Genomic DNA, 19,112 nt, shown 5'->3' with positions numbered 1-19,112 from the left:
ACAGCAAGTATTACATCCGTAGATGTCACCAATAGATGATCTAAAGCTATCACATGGCATTAATGGAGGAGAGTATGACAGACAACTGCCGCCATCTTGTCGTTATTAAATCTAACATTATATCTTATTGTCTGAAATAATGTGAGTTCTACGGTAGATTTATCTCGACTAACTCGCAAACCGGATTACAAAGAGCTATGCAAGTATAAGTTGAAAACTAGAATCCAATTCGTAAATGTTTCTTGTGGTAGTGAAGCACTTTGGAAGCAAACGCCATTTCCACAAGACTCTTACAAGCACCAAGTTAAGTTTATTTGTAGGAATATTCATTTACATGAATTGCTGCGTGGATTTTGTGAAATAAATTATCCTTTGCATATTTTTATTCCTTTCGAAACAACCTTTATTTCCACTAAGAAAAATAACACATGACGCAATCAAAAAAAGTATTTTTAATAAATTAATTAATCTCGGACTCTTTGCTCACTATCTCCTGAATGAGAGCCCTAACCAACTTTTCAAATATTCACCATCACTCCTGAGATACTGACTGGTCGATAGTTGGTTACATCGATCTTTGCACCACCCTTATTCAATGGAATTACCATACATTCCTTCCAATTGATGCGGAATCTTCCCTGTTCTGAGACTCATATCAAACATCCTGGTCAAAGGAACGGCCAGTTCAGCTGCACAATCTTTTAGCACACATGCTGATATTCCATCAGCTCCTATTGTTGAATTCTTATTCAGTTTGTGCAACAGCTCTAATTCCTGGGCCTCACACATATCTGCGTTTCTTGATATAGTGAAGAGGTAACAGGGAGCTCAATGTTGCGTTCACCAGGTTGATAGCTTTTGACGAAATGGACACTCATTAACTGAACAACCTCTTCTGCATCAGTAAAAGAAAAGATGCAGAGACAGTTTCCTTTCATTATCAGACTTTGCTTTCCGTACAACAGTTGTGACTATTCTAGTCGGCTGCTTATAACGTTCGTAACGGACGTCATCCTTATGTAAACGGTATTCCTTCCATATCGTCCTTTTCTTACGAATCTCTTGCTTAATAAGATCACACATCCATTTGACTCCTATTCTATTTATTCTTCGAACTCTCGGGACACATTCTGATATCGCATCATTTAAATATTGTTTAAATGCTTCCCACGCACTGGCGACATCCTTTCCATCCAGCAACCGATCCCATTCCACTGAACTCAGTATACTCCTCAGCTGGTCATAATTTCCTGCTTTGTAGTTCAGTATGTAACCTTTTCTGAATGGAATATTCATAAACTTAGTCACTTCCCAAGTGAGCACCGCATGAACACTGTCACCAAGAAGAGGCAGAATAGATACGTCTTTAACTGAAACGCCCTCCGACACTATAATCAAATCTAACACTCTTTGACCTCGAGTTGCTACTGTCGCATGCTGCTTGAGGATGTTGTCTCGCAACAGCTCAATAAATGCATTTTCATTCTTCTCATGAGATTCCACTGCTACCCAATCAATATTTGTATAATTAAATCTCCCATTATGATTACTCTTTTCGCGTTCACATTTTCTATTTGTGATGCATTTCTTCATCACCAGCTACCGATCTACCAGGTCTGTAACAACAACACCCCACTATGTAATTGATCTTGTTAGATTCCATCTCACACTAGATGGCTTCAAACTCACTGCCACATCAAAAATTGTCAGTAGTATTGCAGTCATAGCTCTAACTTGATTCAAGTCATCCAATATCATTAGCAGCACGCCCCCTCCTCTCCATTCCTTCCTAAAATACTGACCCCTTGACACTCGATGCCAGTTAATAAGTCTGATTATGATAGCCAGGTCTCACTGATTCCTACAATTTGAGGTCGCAACACATTGACTAAAGCAACAAACTCTACCCCTTTGTTTCTGATACTCCTAGCATTCGTGTACACACATAATAATCAACCTGTTTGTTCTTTTGAATTCTCTGGTCTGCAGTCTGCCTGACACAGTTGGACAACTTGCAGATCTCTCTTCTTCTTCTGTAATGTCTTACACATGTAGACATCTTTGCACACATTTGATGGGTCCGAACCTGACGAACACAAACCCGAAATCGTTCTCGCCTCGTCAACATTTCCATGACAAAGCCCGTTCCCGTCATTAACACAGTTATATAGCATTGTCTCTCTTACACTCACGTTCACACCATTCCTCCCTTTATAATTTAGGACAAATCCAATCTTCCCTCAAACTCACTCCACACATCCAAAAACTCGTATCTATTCCTTCTACATTGCCTACGCATCGAATCGTTTGCCATCAAAACCCTTCTTCTTAATTCATTTTTATCCTAGCGAGGTAAACACTGACGATTTTCACTTTCTCACTCTTCACTCTCGCCTCTTCCAACAACCATTTTATGTCCTCTCTCATACTGAACTCATTGCTAGTTAAGTCGTTAGTACCTACTACAACTACCATTTCGTTTACTTTTATTTTCTGTTTTCGAATTTCATTTGTTATATTTTTATTATTCGCTCCTGGAAAACTTGAAGTTGTAACCCGCTCATCAACCGCATGTTTTATGATAGAATCACCAAATAACAACATTCTTTTTACAATCCACATTGGTACCTGATTTTCGTTACTTACTGAACTAACTTGATGTCATGCTTTGTCGTTTCTTTTTTTGCAGCTGAATTTTCTTAATTTTCTAGTGATCTGCTTTAATTTCGCAATTCTGGAAAGTAAACATTTTTCAATATGCGCCTCAATATCTTCAATAACTACTTTAGCGTGGAAAGCCATCTCGACTTCCCTGTTTTTCTTAGCGTTATGGTTCTTGTGCCGTTTTGGAGCTATTTTAAACTATATTTAATATAGCAATATTTTAATAAAGACTGTGTTACAAAACGCTAAATACTCTAATAACAGAAATCTACAGCACTATGCTGTAAAACACTAATTTTTAAGGAAAAAACACAATAAAACAAATAAAAATCACCAACGTTACAAGAGCGCTAAATACACGGACTACTCGCAATGTAGCCTCGAACCTAAATTCAAACCCAACTCAATCTTTGGCGCGAGTAAGGTGCTAATCAAGCATTACTCACGCACCAATATTGTAGTCACAAATGTATGATAGTAATCTGTATAATATTATAATAGTATATTATAAAATTATATGTTATAATTTTTTAATATATGTATTACGTTAAAAATAATATTATAATATATAGTATTTATTACTATTATAATATAATGATAATGAGTAAATAAATTGCTCTTTTTTATCCCCAGTATTTAGATCCCCATGTCAATATTTAGATTCACAGAGGGGATAACATATCTGCGCACTGATAATGGGTATGTATCGTGTGGCGTTTACTTGTCTTGAGGTCTTTAATTTCCCAGGAAAATAAAAGTTAATAATAACAGTAAAAACTAAGTTGCTTCCCCCACCTTTGAAATATTGTAATTAATAAAATAGTCTATTTAGAAATGCGACCCGAGCCCGTTCAGCATTGCACTCCTCAGCACTAAACTACCCGAAGACAGACTTAAGTTCAGTCTAGTCACCGAATAGAGGAATTTTTTTTCTAACCCTTTTTACGGGTTCCCGAGTTAACCGATCTCTGGCACGGGTAGGAGGGTTTTTCTCCCTGAAACTCTGTTTTTTTTGTCCCGTAAATGCAAGAAAATCGACTGTAGAACGCACACTATTTCAGACATTAAAAATATCGTGTTAGGGTTAGGGACCACGAGATGGCGGCACTTGTGAGCTGTCTCTCCACTGCAGGCTGCTTAAATTAGTGATAGCCTTGGGTCAGCTATCTCTGATTGGCTACCCAGTGGAGATTGAACTGCCCAATCAGTCTTCAAAAGTTAGATAGGGCTAAAATGGCCTCGCTTACTCCCTACACGGAATAAAAGGCTTTAACTGATTTTTTTTTTTTTTAATGCAACCATATCAACTCAATCTTTGGTGCGAGTAAGGTTGACATTCCAGAATTGCCCAGCTTCCTCGCGCTGCACTTGTATTGTAGCCCGCAAATTTCTTTCTGGCTGAAATACACATGCAGTGTTGTCACTGGTAATTTTTAAAACGTCACGCGCAGTGGAAATCCGATGTAAATCGCAAACCACGCGTTGCTTGCGTAATGTATGTAGTTAAAGCAGGATTTTGTTTTACTGTCTCAAAGAAATGTCATTTGATATCATTCGGAGCAAGTTCATTAGCAAGGTGATTTTCATCTAATTCTAATTCCGATGCTCACAAGTGCTGTGTTTGAATATAACATTGGGCGTTTTTGAACACGAACTGAAAATGTTAATATTATTCTCTTACGAATTTCAACATCTAAGATTTATATGCCAATGTATTTTTATTTTTTGATAATTTTTTAGTGTAATCTTATAGGTGAAAACTGATATAATTTCTTAATTTTGATTATGAATACGACCTTGACACAAACTGGAACAGACGATGTCACTTGTCAGAGTGTTTCAGTGTGTCATGGTCATGCGACAAGGATTGTTTGAACTATTGCATAGTTGCAGTTGCATTTTGATTTCAACACAAAATATTTCAACACAAAATATAAAACACAAACAGTCGTTAAGGATCGCTGGGGGATTTCGACTACATTAAAATACTAGTTCTTCTCTAGTATTGGTTCAAATACTTACGAGATTATTTTTCTTTCTTTTTTTTTTATTTCATTGCTAATGTATTTAATAGAGATCAAGTGTTTCACTGTCTGATTTTATATTATTTTATAAATTTCTCGGTAACTACCATACTAGGAACTACTACGATAGGCAACGCCATCTGTTATGGAGTTGTGAAAACATTCAGAAATAATTTCACTCTTTTCACTAAATTTTGTTTCCTCATTCTTCTGCAAAATTTTATTATATTTCACTAAAAATTTAATTTTTCAATTATTTTAAACTAATTATTTTAGAAGTTCTGTTTACACCAGACTTCGAAACTCAGTACTTGCTGACGTCCATATTTTGCCTCTTTGACTAGCAAGTCTCCATGACGACAAAGTTTTCAATTAACAAGAGTGCCAGTCTCTTGATAGTTTGACTATTCTTTTGGGCTTAATATTTTTATATCCTTCTGATCTCCTCTTTTCTCGTTCGTTTATGGGTTATAATGGATATTCTTTATAAATCTTTTCCTTTTTATTATTCTATCAAATTTTGTTCTATTGACTATTTTTTCTTTTCATTTTGCGTATTCTATTCATTACACATACCGGCCACGTATGTGATTAACACTGTTAACAATAATTGACCAGCAGCATTGTTAAATAGTGGCCTAGAACACGTGGTGACGCACGTGACCAAGTATTTTGCATATACATTGCATAAGTGACATTTATGTACGTCTGCTTAAAAGTTTCTAATTGAGTGGCCAGGATGTATATATTTTTAGTGTTTATATTCTTGTTTTATAAGTCATTGGATGGACTACTGATCTCACTCATATATTCTTACTTTGTTTCTTTTGTTAAATGTTTATTTTCGATATTGTTGAATTTAGATATCCTGATATTTTATTAGTCATCAGAGATTGCTTTTTTACTTCATCCGATTGTTATTAAGTATTTTCCCTAATCTGATAAACTCTAGATATACATCGTTGAATTTAGTTTCATCTATTAGTTTTTCCATGTCTATCCGAAAAGTTTTCTTACTTGTATTTGACTCAATCGGCTTTTGTAGCAGTATTCACCAATGTGGTCTTTTGTAGGAATCATTTCTTAAATCACAATTTAAATCTCTTTTATCCTTTTTAGCACTTATAATACGATTCACAATTCAATCTTACAAAATCTAATCACAATTCCAGTTCACCAGTCGCAAAAGATAAATGACAATAAATCATGCTACAATTGATACCTAATTGAAACATCAACTGAGCTATTAAAGCTCTGATCATGGCAAGAGGGTAACAGCAATATCCGAGCCTCAGTTAGAACTTCATTGGCTGCAGCATTGCCATCCATTACCCTCCAAGGGTATTAATCACCGCATCTCACGGTCGATTATAATCTCACCATCTGATACAGATTTTTTTTTTTAATTTAGGAATTTTTATTACTTTTTTATAAAAATTTAGTATAGATTAATTTTTTAAATTGAATTTCATAACAATATTTTTGTTTAGGATACGAGGGTAACAGAACTACAAATAAATACGATTAACAGATAAAAAAATAGTAGCGCTCAATATATAATGTAGCTTTCAATTTTCATGACCTATTGGAAAGGTTTTATTTATTTTTTGTTACATCGGTATCATATTTATTTACATTTAATGTGTGGGACTAATAATTGTGGGAAATTTTACATAATTTTTGTTTTACAACCAACGTCATGGAATATTATTATTGTTATTATAATTAAACCACTTGACAACTGCAAGGAGTCCAAAGGCTCGTCATTAGACAGCACACAATCCCACTCACCATCTCCCTTACTTGATCCCCAAACCACAAGAACATACTAACCCTCAATACAACGCCAGTGGCATTTCTGTCTATAGACTTAAACCTAGCGTTTGACAGTGCCCGTCGTAATTTTCTAATCAACATTCTTCAGAAAGTAGGGGTTAGTAAGGACTTCTTTAGAACACTTAGGACAATGACTTCATTAGTAACTTATTCAACATCCTGGTTTAATTCAAAGTGCCGGAAGTGGCATCGAATCCCGGCCAAACCCAGCTCAGAGTTTATGACTCTTGATAACAATCAACCTCCATCTGAGTCTATTCCCTAAGGAAGACCTGCTTATTATCTTAGGAGTTCCCTTTATAGCAGCATCTGAAGTCGACCATTTAAAAGCTAAGCCTGTCGATATCCGCAAAGACGGGACAAACAGACCACTGTTATCATACGTTCCTCCAGGGCTACAATTATCAAGATCTTCATCTTAGCAGCCTATTCGTTTCTTGTCAATGTCGACAACATTACAGAAGAGCAAGACAATCGGCTTTACAAGAAATCAATCGTACAGTTTTTCTTGGGGCAATTTACGCAGAGAAGTTGACATCAACACCCCCCTTCAACTTCTAGAGATGCTAGAAGGCTATACCTTCCGAGTGCTAAGCATCTTCTATTTCAGTAACGCCACTTACCATCTAAGCAAGATACGACAAGCAAATCATCCTAGCAGCTCTCTTGTGTGGTACTCTTTCCAGGCAGTAAGTTTTCTCCCTTTGAAGTCAGAAACTATCAAGTTCCCAAAGCAAAAATTGTCCTAAATCACCATACTGCTGATCAGTGTGGTGATCCAAGGACAACAAAACCCGGCAAGGACGTTTTTTTTAACATCATGCCTATCGACGTCCCGGATGTATAAACCGACAACCCTCTTTGGCAATCTAATCAAGTGTAGAGGAATCCGACGAAAATGGACCTATCGTGGAGGATGGCAACCTTCCAGTAAATATGAACGTTCTGTGCTTCTAAAACATCCGGAATCCCTTACACCATTCTAAACAGCATCAGACATCGTTGTGCACGCTGTCTTGTTGTGATCACGTCTTATTGAGATACCCTCATGTTTAACCATTGTCTTCATGTACCCATTTGTTATTGAATTAAACTATTTATTTGCCATTTTTGTGGGTGTTTCTTTCACATTTCATGTCATGCTGCTTTTTACTGAATTGCATAAAAATTCATCAAACAGTTTTTCAGTTATCGAGATTTTTCTCTTTTTTCTTTAATTCATGGAAACCAGCGTGTTTCATTAGATTTCGTCTAATCGATATATTTATTATTTATTAAATAAATATATCTCTAATTTATTATAATAATAATAATTTTTAATTATTATTAATATAATAAAAATATTATTTTTTATATTAATAATTTAATAATAATAATAATAATAATAATAATAATAGCAGCAAATCGGCTTTTCCACTTCGAAATACAGTCATTTAATAAACAACAAAATAATGTACTGTATTTAGAAGTGTAACCATAGCAACTAACAAAGTTTCAAATTTCCCTGAAGCGACTACATAGGCGTGCCGTTGTCATTGGTAATTTCTATTACGTCATGCGCAGTGGCGATTCGTGATATCCTGCGTGCGCAGCTCTGGACTAGTCCATATCTAAAACAGTTAAGACTAAAATGACGTGTTGCTTGCTTGATGTAGATAGTTGAGGTAGGACTTTGTTTTATTATTTTAAAAGGTTGTAATTTGATATTAAGTGGGTATAGATAATACAAAAGAATTATCTATACCCGGGTTGACATGTAATTCTAAATCCGATATTTACAAGTCCGAGCAGCTTAAATATAACGTTATGCGTATTCTCATTCGCCTGTTTACGTGATAAAAATGAAAGTTATTCTTAGCTTGTAAATGTTGAGTTCGTCCTTCGGTTGTTTTTGTTGGGTGAAAGGCAAATGAGTGCCTTCACGTGTACGATATTTTAATAAAATGTCGTACACAGAACATGAAAACCTAGTGTCGTACCACTGAGTAATAAAAAAGGATGTGCTGAGGATAGGATTAACTTCCGACGGAAATGACGAAAGATGAGTTCGTTAGCAGTAAGTTACAGGCAGTTCCTTCTAACAATATTGCGTAAGCATACATATCACTTTGATTTGACCTCTTTAGCCGATAAAATGCGAGTTAACTACATGGAAAATACATGTTGCGTTTATACTTAAATAGGAACGCATAAGTTGGATCACAATTTCATTCAGAAGTGTTTAAAATAGTGATTTATTTATTTTTATCCGTTACAAATATCTAAAATTTGAGATTGCCATTTCAGGTACGTATTTTGAATGAATATATTAATCGATGTCGAATAAGCATTTGTGTGTTATTATAATAACATAAATTATTTTTAAGAACTGTTTAAAATAATATTTTAACAGTTAGGAAATATATTCTAATGTGTTTTTATTTTTGTAGTATTTTTACGCCGTAATTCTGCACTTGAAACTAATATAAGTTATGTACTCACCGGCAGACGATAGTATTTGCTCAATGCAAAAGTTTCTTAGCGTGTCATGGTCACGTGACCATCACTGTCAACGGTCTAAATTGCAGCGCCGTCTGATTTCTACACAAAATAATTTGATGCAATTCAGCACAAACAATTTTTTTTTTTTTTTTTTTTTTTTGCAATGATCAAGGATTATTGAGGCACCTGCTATTGCATTAGAACAACAACGTCAAAGGAAGTGATGAATTGCATTCCTGTGTTTATTTTTTCCATGTAAGGGATTGTTTATTTATTTTTATTTATTTATATATGTGAATACAGATTCGAATTTTACTGTGCAAGGTTTGAGATGTTTATTTGCATGTTCATATTTTGCTATAATTAACTTTTTTTTTATTTACTGTTTTCATTATTATTTTATAAAATTATCAGCTGCTACGAGAATAGGAACACTATGTGCAGCGCCATCTCTTATTATATTGTGAAAATGTTTAGAACTGATTTCACTCCTTCGTTGTAACGGTTCCAGAAATAGGTGCGATATTCTGTTGTTGCCTGTTTAAAAACATAGTTTGCAACTTATGAACAATAGTATTCCCCCCCACACACACACACCCATTGAAATGCCTGCTATGATTTAATAATAATAATAATAAAATTTAACGATATTAAAAAAAAAACAATACTTATTTATTACTGCATTTCAACTATTTAAAATTTTTTTTTTTTTATTTATTATTTGTATAAAAATCCTTCATTTTCTTGAAGGTGCATTTCTGTCCAACTTAATTCGTAGACCGACTTTATCGCAATTTTAGTATTTAGAATGCTTGCAACCAAATCTCGGAGACTTAATTTTTGCTCAGTCCTATAGGGTAATAACGTGTCGAAGTAACATATTGCAATAACTCTATTCTGGCTTGATGGAATATATAACGAAATTTGGTTTTGAAATGTATGACTGACCAACTATAAATCAAACCAGTTTCCTCTTTTGACTGATCATGAGATCAGTCTTGCCGAACACTAGATGTTTCACGCAGAACTAATGTTTAAGCAACTCGCTTAAACAAAGATGTAAGATACAACACTATTCTGAATTTAGTATTCGAGCAGTAATACAGGGAAAAAAAAGCATTCTCAGACCGCCATTTGTCAGTAGATTTTGAAGGCGTGGTTGGGTATTTGCTCTCTAACCAACAGGGTGCAGATGCTTCTGATGGTCTTCAGGTGGGAGATAAATTTCATCATCCTTTTCGGAGGCTTGAAAAAGTTCCATGTTTAAAGAAAAGCCATGGCCCGCTCACGGTATCAAAGTACTGTAAGTTGGGGAAAAAAAAATGTGAGCTCTTTCCTAATTGCTATTCACATGCATATTCGACTTGAGGAGTTCTGTTTTCCTTATAACATAGTTATTCTATTCTTTTCCCTCAGCCATACGGCTGGTGGGGATAACTATATGCTACCATACTAGGGAGATGATTACGAGCAAGGTGGTTTCCCGTTGCCCTTCCTTGCCGTACTATATCCTATGACTGTAGCCTGTGTGTTCGCTGGGCTGCTTTGCCTGCTTGCGGGTTGAAAAACCCCAGATAAACTGGCAGAAAAAAACCCGGCTGTCCTAGGTTCGATTCCCGTCGACGACGTGAGGAGCTTAAGGATCTTCCTCAGCCATAGCCAAGTTAGCCGGTCTTGGGCGTGGACAGCAGGGATACTAGGCTAACCGAGAGGACAGTTGTACATCTGAAATATTACTACGAAATAAATAAAACTGTGATGATGTCAAATAATTCCTGCTAAATCAGGTTTCCGTATCGATCCTCACTGCTATTATGACCCTTTGCTCACCAAAAGTATTTTCTAGTTATTTTAAGAGTAAAAAATTTGCTAAATTTACAAGTGCTGTTTACCAAAGACCGATGCTGATTTCCATGTTTCGTCCTTTGAGTAACGAGTGCCACCTTGCTGAAAATCTTTCCATTAACAATAGTGGCGACACTGGCCTTTGGATTATCTGGGTTCCAATCCCGGGAATATTTCAGTCTGAAACTAACAGACTGTCCTCAGTGGCTGCATAGGAATAGCTTTTAACAAGGTGGAATACCAACAATTGATCATCCAAAAGAAGAACGAGCCGCGTGATGTTATGTCACCAAGTATTAAAGAGAGGAAAACATTTTTATCAGAGTAATGATTAAATTAATTCACAAATTCATATATTAATCTTAATTTCTAAATAACATTAGACCAATGTAGGAATTAAAATATTCTTGTGTTAACGTGTCTGTAATAATTCCTAATAATTACCAACAGTCTTACAGCACTGATAGATCGCTAGTGTTACTGATTGCAATAGTGGTATTTTGCAAGTTCATTTTAGTTCATCTGGATCTCCCCTTGTCTTATTTGCTACAAGTTCTTTAATAAAGACAACAGTAAGATATACAAGATAATCAGTAAACTCTCATATTATTTTTAATACATTTATGCCTGTGGCTTTTCGAAACCACCATGATCATGTGAATAATTGCAAATTGTATCTTTTTTTTTTCGAAGACTTAAACAGAAAGACAAAATATGTGAACACAAGTTTATTTTTGCAGGTTTAAAGATAACTGAAGAAATTCACCAACGGTTGGAAGATGGATGTACCATTCTTTGTCATGATCATCTTTGGGACTGCGGCGACCTTCGTTGTGCTCGCCATCTGTTGCATATGTTTGCGACGTCGCAGTGCTCGGCAGTATTCCAGTACCTACACAAGCTATCCACAGGCAGTCCAAGTTCACAGTTTTGGATCTCCCAGTTCTTACACTCAGCCAGCAGCAATTGTAGTGGTCAGTGGGGTTTCTCCTCCTCCTCCTCCTCCCGCTAGCGGCGCCTATCCTGGTCCTCCGGGATGGGCACCTCATCTTTCAACTTCGCAACCCTTTTCTGCTGCTTACCATCCTCCTGCACAGATGCCAACTACAGCTTTAAATCAGAACTTCAAAAGTGGAATAAATGATCCTCCACCCCCTTATGAACAGTTGTAGCGAAAATAACGCACAGCGATCGCACATGTGATAGTTTCCCCTAAAATAATACGGCAAACACCCCACATGGGGATTTCTCAAGACCGAAAGTGCACATGTTATGGCCATTCTGATACTTGCATTTCCAGTTAGGAACGATGTCACCAAGTCTATATGACGTTCTAAATTCCTGACGTGTGTGTGTGATGTGAATGTTAAGAATTCTGCAGAAGAATTTCTGTGATATGTCTTCAAGTGTGCTGTATCAGAACCCTTTTTTTAAAGACTGTTTAGCACACCGCAGAAGATAAAAGTATTTTCCATATATAAGTACTTATTTACTTGAGTCACTATGTTATTTTTATGAAATAAAATAAATTTTAAGATATTTAATTTGTTTCGAATCCTATTTATTTGCATCCACCAAAACATTTTCCATATCACACTTTTATATATTGTCTGTGTGCATTTGTTAACTTTTCTGAAATGGATCAATCGACCGTGAGATGCGGTGATTGATTCATTCAATCCAATACCCTTGGAGGGTAATGGATGGCAATGCTGTAGCTAATGAAGCTCTAACTGAGGCTCGGCTATTGCTGTTACCCTCCTGCCATGATCAGAGCTTTAATAATAGCTCAATAACACCTTATCCATACACTGTCCGCTACAGATAACGGGGAATATGAAAAGCATTCTTGCTTCGCCCCTTTAAGCCAGTCCTTATAAGGACTATAAGGACTTAACTTTTCTGTTCCACCTCAAACTACTTCATACTTTCCTCCAGAAATCCACATGGTGTACTCACCCTCCGCCACACCTACAGTCTTTCCACTTCTTTCTTTCTCTGGGCATTCTTTTATACATCCTGATAGACTTTACACATTCTTTGGGATATTTCTGACTCATTATAAATTTTATTTATTTTTTATTATAAGTTCATTTCTTCTAACTTCAATTCTAAACTTTATTTTTTATCGAGTGTTCAGCTAGCAGAGAACTACATAAAGTCATATGTTCGTTTTGATTTTGCTACTATTTAACAGCGATAATAATTGCCAAATTTAATTAAAATTCATTCAGTTATACAGCGGAAATTGTCATTTCGAAACATTCCTCCCACCCCAACAAAAAATCTGGAACTAAAGTTGGCCATCGCAGATACCTTTGTGTACGTCTTAAATCTCCAATTGTATTAAGTTTCATGTAAACAGAACAGAGCTATTGCAATATATAATTTCGGCACATTTTGCTCCTTGTTCCTGTAATAAATACTAATTTTGCGAAGAGCTTGATACTGTGTATGTTAGCTGGAAGTACTGGCGCCATCTAGCATCACATTTGATAATCTTACGCTGATAAAGGGATAACTGTGTATTATTCATTTCATTAGAATAGTAATTTCATACTCTTGGTATTATTACTTTTTTTTTTTTTTTTAGAAGTTAGTATCACTGAAGTGATACTAATTTCTAAAAAATGACAAATATTATCCACAAATAATATTTCATCAACTAATTGCAGTCGTAGTCTTGCTGGAGAACGTTTATCATTCCACGCCTTCATATTTAGAATCAGTTATTTGTCAGTTGCAGGCAAACTGTTAAATTAGTCCAAGATAAAAACCACAATGTGTACGTTTATTTATAATTGAACGTTCTGCTCATATTACGTCACAATATAATCGACAGTGGCGTCCTCAAACTGCAAAGCTCTAATAAATTGCATTCTGATTCACGTGATACATTGATTCGCGTACATTGTTTTTAAATAAGTAGAAAATAGCAAAGGTGAGTGACATTTTATTGTTGAATTGAAAACTTAAACATATGCATGAATTGTATCAAAAACGGGAGATTAATGAGTCTAATTTCATACATAATAAATTCATTTTTTTCTGACAGCAACATTTACAGAAAGGACGCTGTCATTATTTATTATTTTCTCGTAAATAGGAGATCTGGTTGTAGACTGTGCGTTCAATATTGGTGCATTGTCATTGACTGCGGTGTAATTCGAATGTTAATTACCACTTCAGGTACGTAATTTATCGTCAAGTTAAGTCGAAGCACAATTTTAAGACCTTTATCGGAGCGGCGGGTTAAAGTACGTTTGAATAATAAGCAAGTTGACGTTCTTAGTGCTCTGAACAGCTCATAAAAATTGGAAGGCAAGCTGCAGTAAAGAAATAACACATCTAACAACAAGTTGAATGCTATCAAGACAGTTAACATTCTTCGAGATTCAGTGAGCATAGGAAACAATGTGCTTAATGAGCACGTGAATTTTTCTCAAATTAATTCCCTTAAGTCGCACACGCATCATAACAGCAGGCAAAGAATTATAATAGTTACGATTATTGGTAATTATGAATTGCCATTAATCGCAAAAAAAAAAAAGATTGGAATCACTAGCGATTGAATTTTCATGAGTGTAGTACATCAGAACCGTGGGTGAGCTGAATGGTTAGCGTATACATTCTACAATCAGCTGTAGGTGGATGCTTTGTGGGCGTTGTTTAGGTAGTCGATAAATAAATTTTATCAGCTGATGTGACATCACCTCTTTACTTATTGTGAGGTGTAAAGCTTCTCGGAGTTTCATGTTTAATACTAATGTACTATAGGTAGTCAATCGTCTTTTTTTGGGTGGGGGATTCGTACATGACTACAAAAATTAATAACTTTATTCTATAATTTAAGGTATAACGAAACTCATCAAATCTGTATAGTGTAATTATTTTAATAATTACTTTAACTTTACTTTTAAAGAAAATTTGTTATGTAATATGAAACATTCAAAATGTTATTCACTTATGAAACTTAAGGTTCACAGAATCTGTAATTGTTAGTTCTTGGGGGGGGGGGGGGATACATTTGTTTTCTGGCAAAGAGCAGATCTAAAAATCGGGAAAATGGCAAAATTAAGGGGTGAATTCGTACTGAAGAGAGAGCTTCAGTTATGTGATATCCCCCCCCCCCCCTTATACGGAAACATCTGTCGAAATTAAATGCCATCTACTTATTCTGCCTGGATGCTAATCGCGATGAAAGTGCCACATCACAGGAAACGTCATTTTCGAATTCATTCTTGAGGGATATTTGCAAATGAATTGAGTCCAGTTATAGTGACAAGCTGAGATTTTATCTAATGTTATCTGTCGATACATAAAGCAATATCATCAGTATGTATGACAGCCAAATATAATTGAACAGCAATTACATCCTATTCAATTTCATATTAATTTCTACGAGATTCTGCAGTTTTCTGAAAGACTATTTAACTTTGAAAAAATTATTTAGAGTAAAACTCTGCTCATGTATGTCGACAATTTGTGGCTTATACACTCGCTTAATAGTACGACAAATCTTGTAACTATTTTCGGCTATGCAAATCCATCACGCGCTAACAAAATCTTCTTCAGGCTGAAGTGTGGTTCTCTTTATAGATGAGTTGCATCGATAAGCTCACCAAGATGGTTTCAATAAGCTAACATTTCACCGATCCGTGAGATGCGAGTTAAAAAGTAAGCTATGACTTCGTCAGCATGAATGTGCCACTCAGCACTGCAAGTTGGGCTTCGTATCAACCACCAACACCCGTGTATGTGTATTTATCGGTGTAGCACTTATCATAGATATGAATACTACATTTTAAAAGCTAACGGTTATCAATGAGTATTATTATTATTACGCAGGAGGTTGTCCCAAAGAGTTGAGGGGGGGGGAGAATTCCTTCTTTCAGTTTGATACTTGGGTTGTCTTCCTTTAAGTAACTTGCTGTTCAAACTGTCGATGTTCCCCCGCCCTCAGAAAGGAATACTAAGCAGGATTCGTTCCTTTTGTCTGTGAATTAACCCCTCCCCCCCCCCACACACAATTCATTAGTAAGGTATATCAACTATGTTACTCAATCTAGTCTTTTCTCACAATAGATCTTAATAGAAATAAGACTCCAATCGTCCTTGGCACAATGTTGTTACAACTATCGCATCCTGAGCATCCAAAAATCAGGTCTCCTCTCCTGCTCAAAACGTACTTTACCTTTTGAACAACTATAAACTCTGCAAATCAACAGTCCAGCCATTGAGTACTGTTCTCGCATTTGGGTGGATATCCCGAAAAGCTCCATAAAAATACTTTGACTATTCAGAAGACAATCCCTGTTAATGTTGCAATCAACATTTAGATTTTCACCATAATTTAATGAAGTATCTGATAATTGAAATGAATACTTTATCTACCATTAAAATTCAGTTGATTCTGCAACAAAGGCTTTCATTTTGAAATGTGATTTTTATTCTCGAAATGACACTCTCGGAGTCGACTCAGATGATCAATATCTGGCGATCAAGGAGAACCTCTTACAGTATATATAGGAGAGAGGAAATTGAGCACTTCTGAGTTTCTATAACTTGCATTGGTAAGCATCAGGATTCCAATGTGAATTGCTTTACATATGTGCTACTAAGGATGAATTCTCCTGATTTCTATGTTTAAGTCCTCTAGGACGCGAAAAAGTTTTGTATTTATTCAGTTGAATTAACGGTCTCAGACGAAGGTAGCAGGCTTTCCCTTCCGGAAATTCATTTTTCAGGAGAACACACGCAATTTATAGACATAACTGGTTGTCTCCTGGCCTTCGTTGCTTCCACTATTCATTTCGAACAACTCAATCGTGCATTAGTAGATTCGCTATTTGTACACTTGGTTGAACAACTTCTCTTTCTTCCATGTTCTTAACTTTAAAGTGCAACTGACTCATCATGCAATTTCGTAAACATTTTAGAATGATCTTCATTTCACTTTTTTGTTTGATCAGCGTTTTCGCGATGACTTCTAAGTGCATGGGTTAACTTAAAGAGACAAATCTGTATTTCAGCAGCAGTACAATCCTCAAAATAATCGCTAAATTAGGTTTAAGTATGCAGAGTTTGTTGAAAGATGCACATCACCAATATTAGTAGTGTTTTGGTAGGCCTTTAATTCTGTTAATCTAAACTGTTTCTGTATTTTTCCAGGGGGTGAAGGAAATTTTCCATAGCTCACATGAGTGACCAACAATGGGAAGCATGCTGTTGTTCAGCTACTCTGTGCACATTAGAAGTGTGTGAAGTTTGTTGTCCCATGTGCTCGGAAGCTTGCATGACTGCCGAAAAGATGACTCCTCGTCAACCCATCCGTTCGCACCATAGCATTGTGACCGCCCCGCCTACCCAGCGTCCTCTCAGTTCTCCAAAATATCGCAAAAGGAAAACAACTCCTACGATAAAACATTCTCTTCCTATAACACACAAACCGAATAGAGAACGAACCGGACTCCACAATCCTTCCCCTCTTCTTGAATCTCACAGGAGCTCATGCTAGCCAGAACCATGACAAATCACGTTTAAGAGACAAACGAACAACAGCAAAAGGTCCATCTGGTCTGACTGATTGTTTGACCTAAATGAATTATAAAAATATTTGGTTCTTACGAATATATTTAGCTCAAATTTTGTAATTGATACCTATGAGAAGATTCACAAGCAATTTTAACTAAGTGTAATTTAATGTGTCTGTATATTTGTGTTTACAATAAAGAATGCTTTGATTATGTGTAATATTTTATGTTATCTGTAATATATACACAATCTCTATGTGAACAGAATTAGTAAGGAGTCATAAATCACGGATTCAAATTGATTTGTTAAAATCAGTACCACTGATTTGGTTTGCCACCAAAAAGCTTAATGTAAGTAGGAGGTAGTTGTTCTTGATCGAGGGAGATGGCCTTGTTTCGGCTCACTGGAGGTCCATGCAGAATGCGAGTCAACAGTTCATTATGGGTTAGATTTCTCCGGGTCTTTGGAGTACAGCTTAAGGGAACAGAATTTCGACGGGCCAAAGGAGAAATCACTTGAGGTCTTCTGGGAAGACCATTCATTGACAGCACTCCAGAGAGCGAGGTGCCCACTATTGGCTGATTGTGGCTGGAGGAAATGACGGACACTTCCAATGGCGGACGGTCACTTTCTTTAGTACTGGGAGACTCGGATGCTTTATCCGGTGGAGAATCTTTTCCTTTACAGCAACAAAAAGAACAGGTGCAGTTCCAGAAGAGTACCGATGCCAGGATAAGCACAAATAAGATGAAAAAAACAGTGAAGAAAGTGGACATTGTCGTATCCATCGGCGCATCATCCACAAGTATTGTGGTATTACCGATATACGTAGTGGTTTCCATGATTCAGCAGGAGTTGATCAGTAGACAACGGATTATGCATCTGACACTTCACCGGAATAATCCATATTTCCAGGATATTCCGATTCAACACTAGAGGGTGTTGGCGATCCAACGTCGTAATTATTCAGGGCTCGAAGATATTGGTAAGGAAACGAAGTATTTTGGAGACTGCCTAAGCACTCCACGCTAAGGCAAGGAAAGACTGCAATAACAAATAGAAATCCAGTCCTAAATACAAATTAAATAACATTTAATAATAAAATCGAATAATTAGATATTTATAATAAATATTAGTTATAACTATTATTATCTATTACGTTAAAAATTGGAGAAAAAGGAAGCATTTGGGTAGACCGTTTTTTTGTTAAGATGACATGTTTCCTGCTTTATAACAACAACAGAATTTAGATACTGAAAGAGAACTGCCTGGCGCAGTCTGTCACCGTACATCCTATGGATATTTTTCCTTGTTTGTTTCCCCTTGGCTAACCTTCAAACACCTACGCTTTTTGCATTGAGATTCTGAGGAACTTACCTTTTGATTGAGGCGCAAACTCTTTACTGTTGACGCTATTCAATCCACCGAAACCAGAGGTGAACTAAATGGTGTTTTTCCAGCGACCAAAATCCAGCAGTATTTCACAAATTGCGTATTTGTTTGATGCCGACACACAACTGGGAACACAGTTTAACCAGCTTCTCTCTCGTCCTGTTCAAAAGCTTGCTTACTTAGGTGTCAGAGGGCAGTCTACTGTAACCAGCTGACTGGTTTGTGACGTCACATGCGTCCCATTATAATCATAGTGGATTTGAGGTAAATAAGAAGTAAAGGATAGCTGAGAGCTGATAGGGCAAATTTGATGGGAGAATAGGCGACTGTAAATCA

The 19,112-nt window shown here is 36.2% G+C and overlaps 1 protein-coding gene across 5 annotated transcripts; it reads left to right on the top strand.

Annotated features, from left to right (window-relative positions):
• The first annotated feature begins 8,123 nt into the window (after positions 1-8,123).
• On the top strand, positions 8,124-17,603 carry LOC150109636 (uncharacterized). 5 transcript variants are annotated; one of them, XM_090409404.1, is made up of 2 exons: positions 8,124-8,188; positions 11,591-12,394. In XM_090409404.1, the coding sequence occupies exon 2, from the start codon at positions 11,630-11,632 to the stop codon at positions 12,020-12,022; it is 393 nt and encodes a 130-aa protein (XP_090265530.1). In that variant the 5' UTR covers positions 8,124-8,188; positions 11,591-11,629; the 3' UTR covers positions 12,023-12,394. The 5 variants fall into 5 exon arrangements, 4 of the variants coding, with proteins under 4 accessions (XP_090265530.1, XP_090265551.1, XP_090265536.1 ...); XR_016549962.1 differs by lacking the exon at positions 11,591-12,394 and adding an exon at positions 17,022-17,603 and having other exon boundaries at positions 8,135-8,188; XM_090409425.1 differs by lacking the exon at positions 8,124-8,188 and adding an exon at positions 8,311-8,580.
• Positions 17,604-19,112: the final 1,509 nt, after the last annotated feature.

Source organism: Typopeltis vanoorti, chromosome 2 (genome assembly GCF_054136105.1).
Source record: "Typopeltis vanoorti isolate ZY-2024b chromosome 2, IOZ_Tvanoo_1.0, whole genome shotgun sequence".
Lineage (NCBI taxonomy): Eukaryota > Metazoa > Arthropoda > Arachnida > Uropygi > Thelyphonidae > Typopeltis > Typopeltis vanoorti.
Note: the sequence above shows the minus strand (reverse complement) of the source record. Positions and strands in the feature narration are given on the sequence as shown.

Coding starts and splice junctions, on each gene's coding strand:
- LOC150109636 (XM_090409404.1), top strand. CDS start 11,630: ATGGATGTACCATTCTTTGTCATGATCATCTTTGGGACTGCGGCGACC.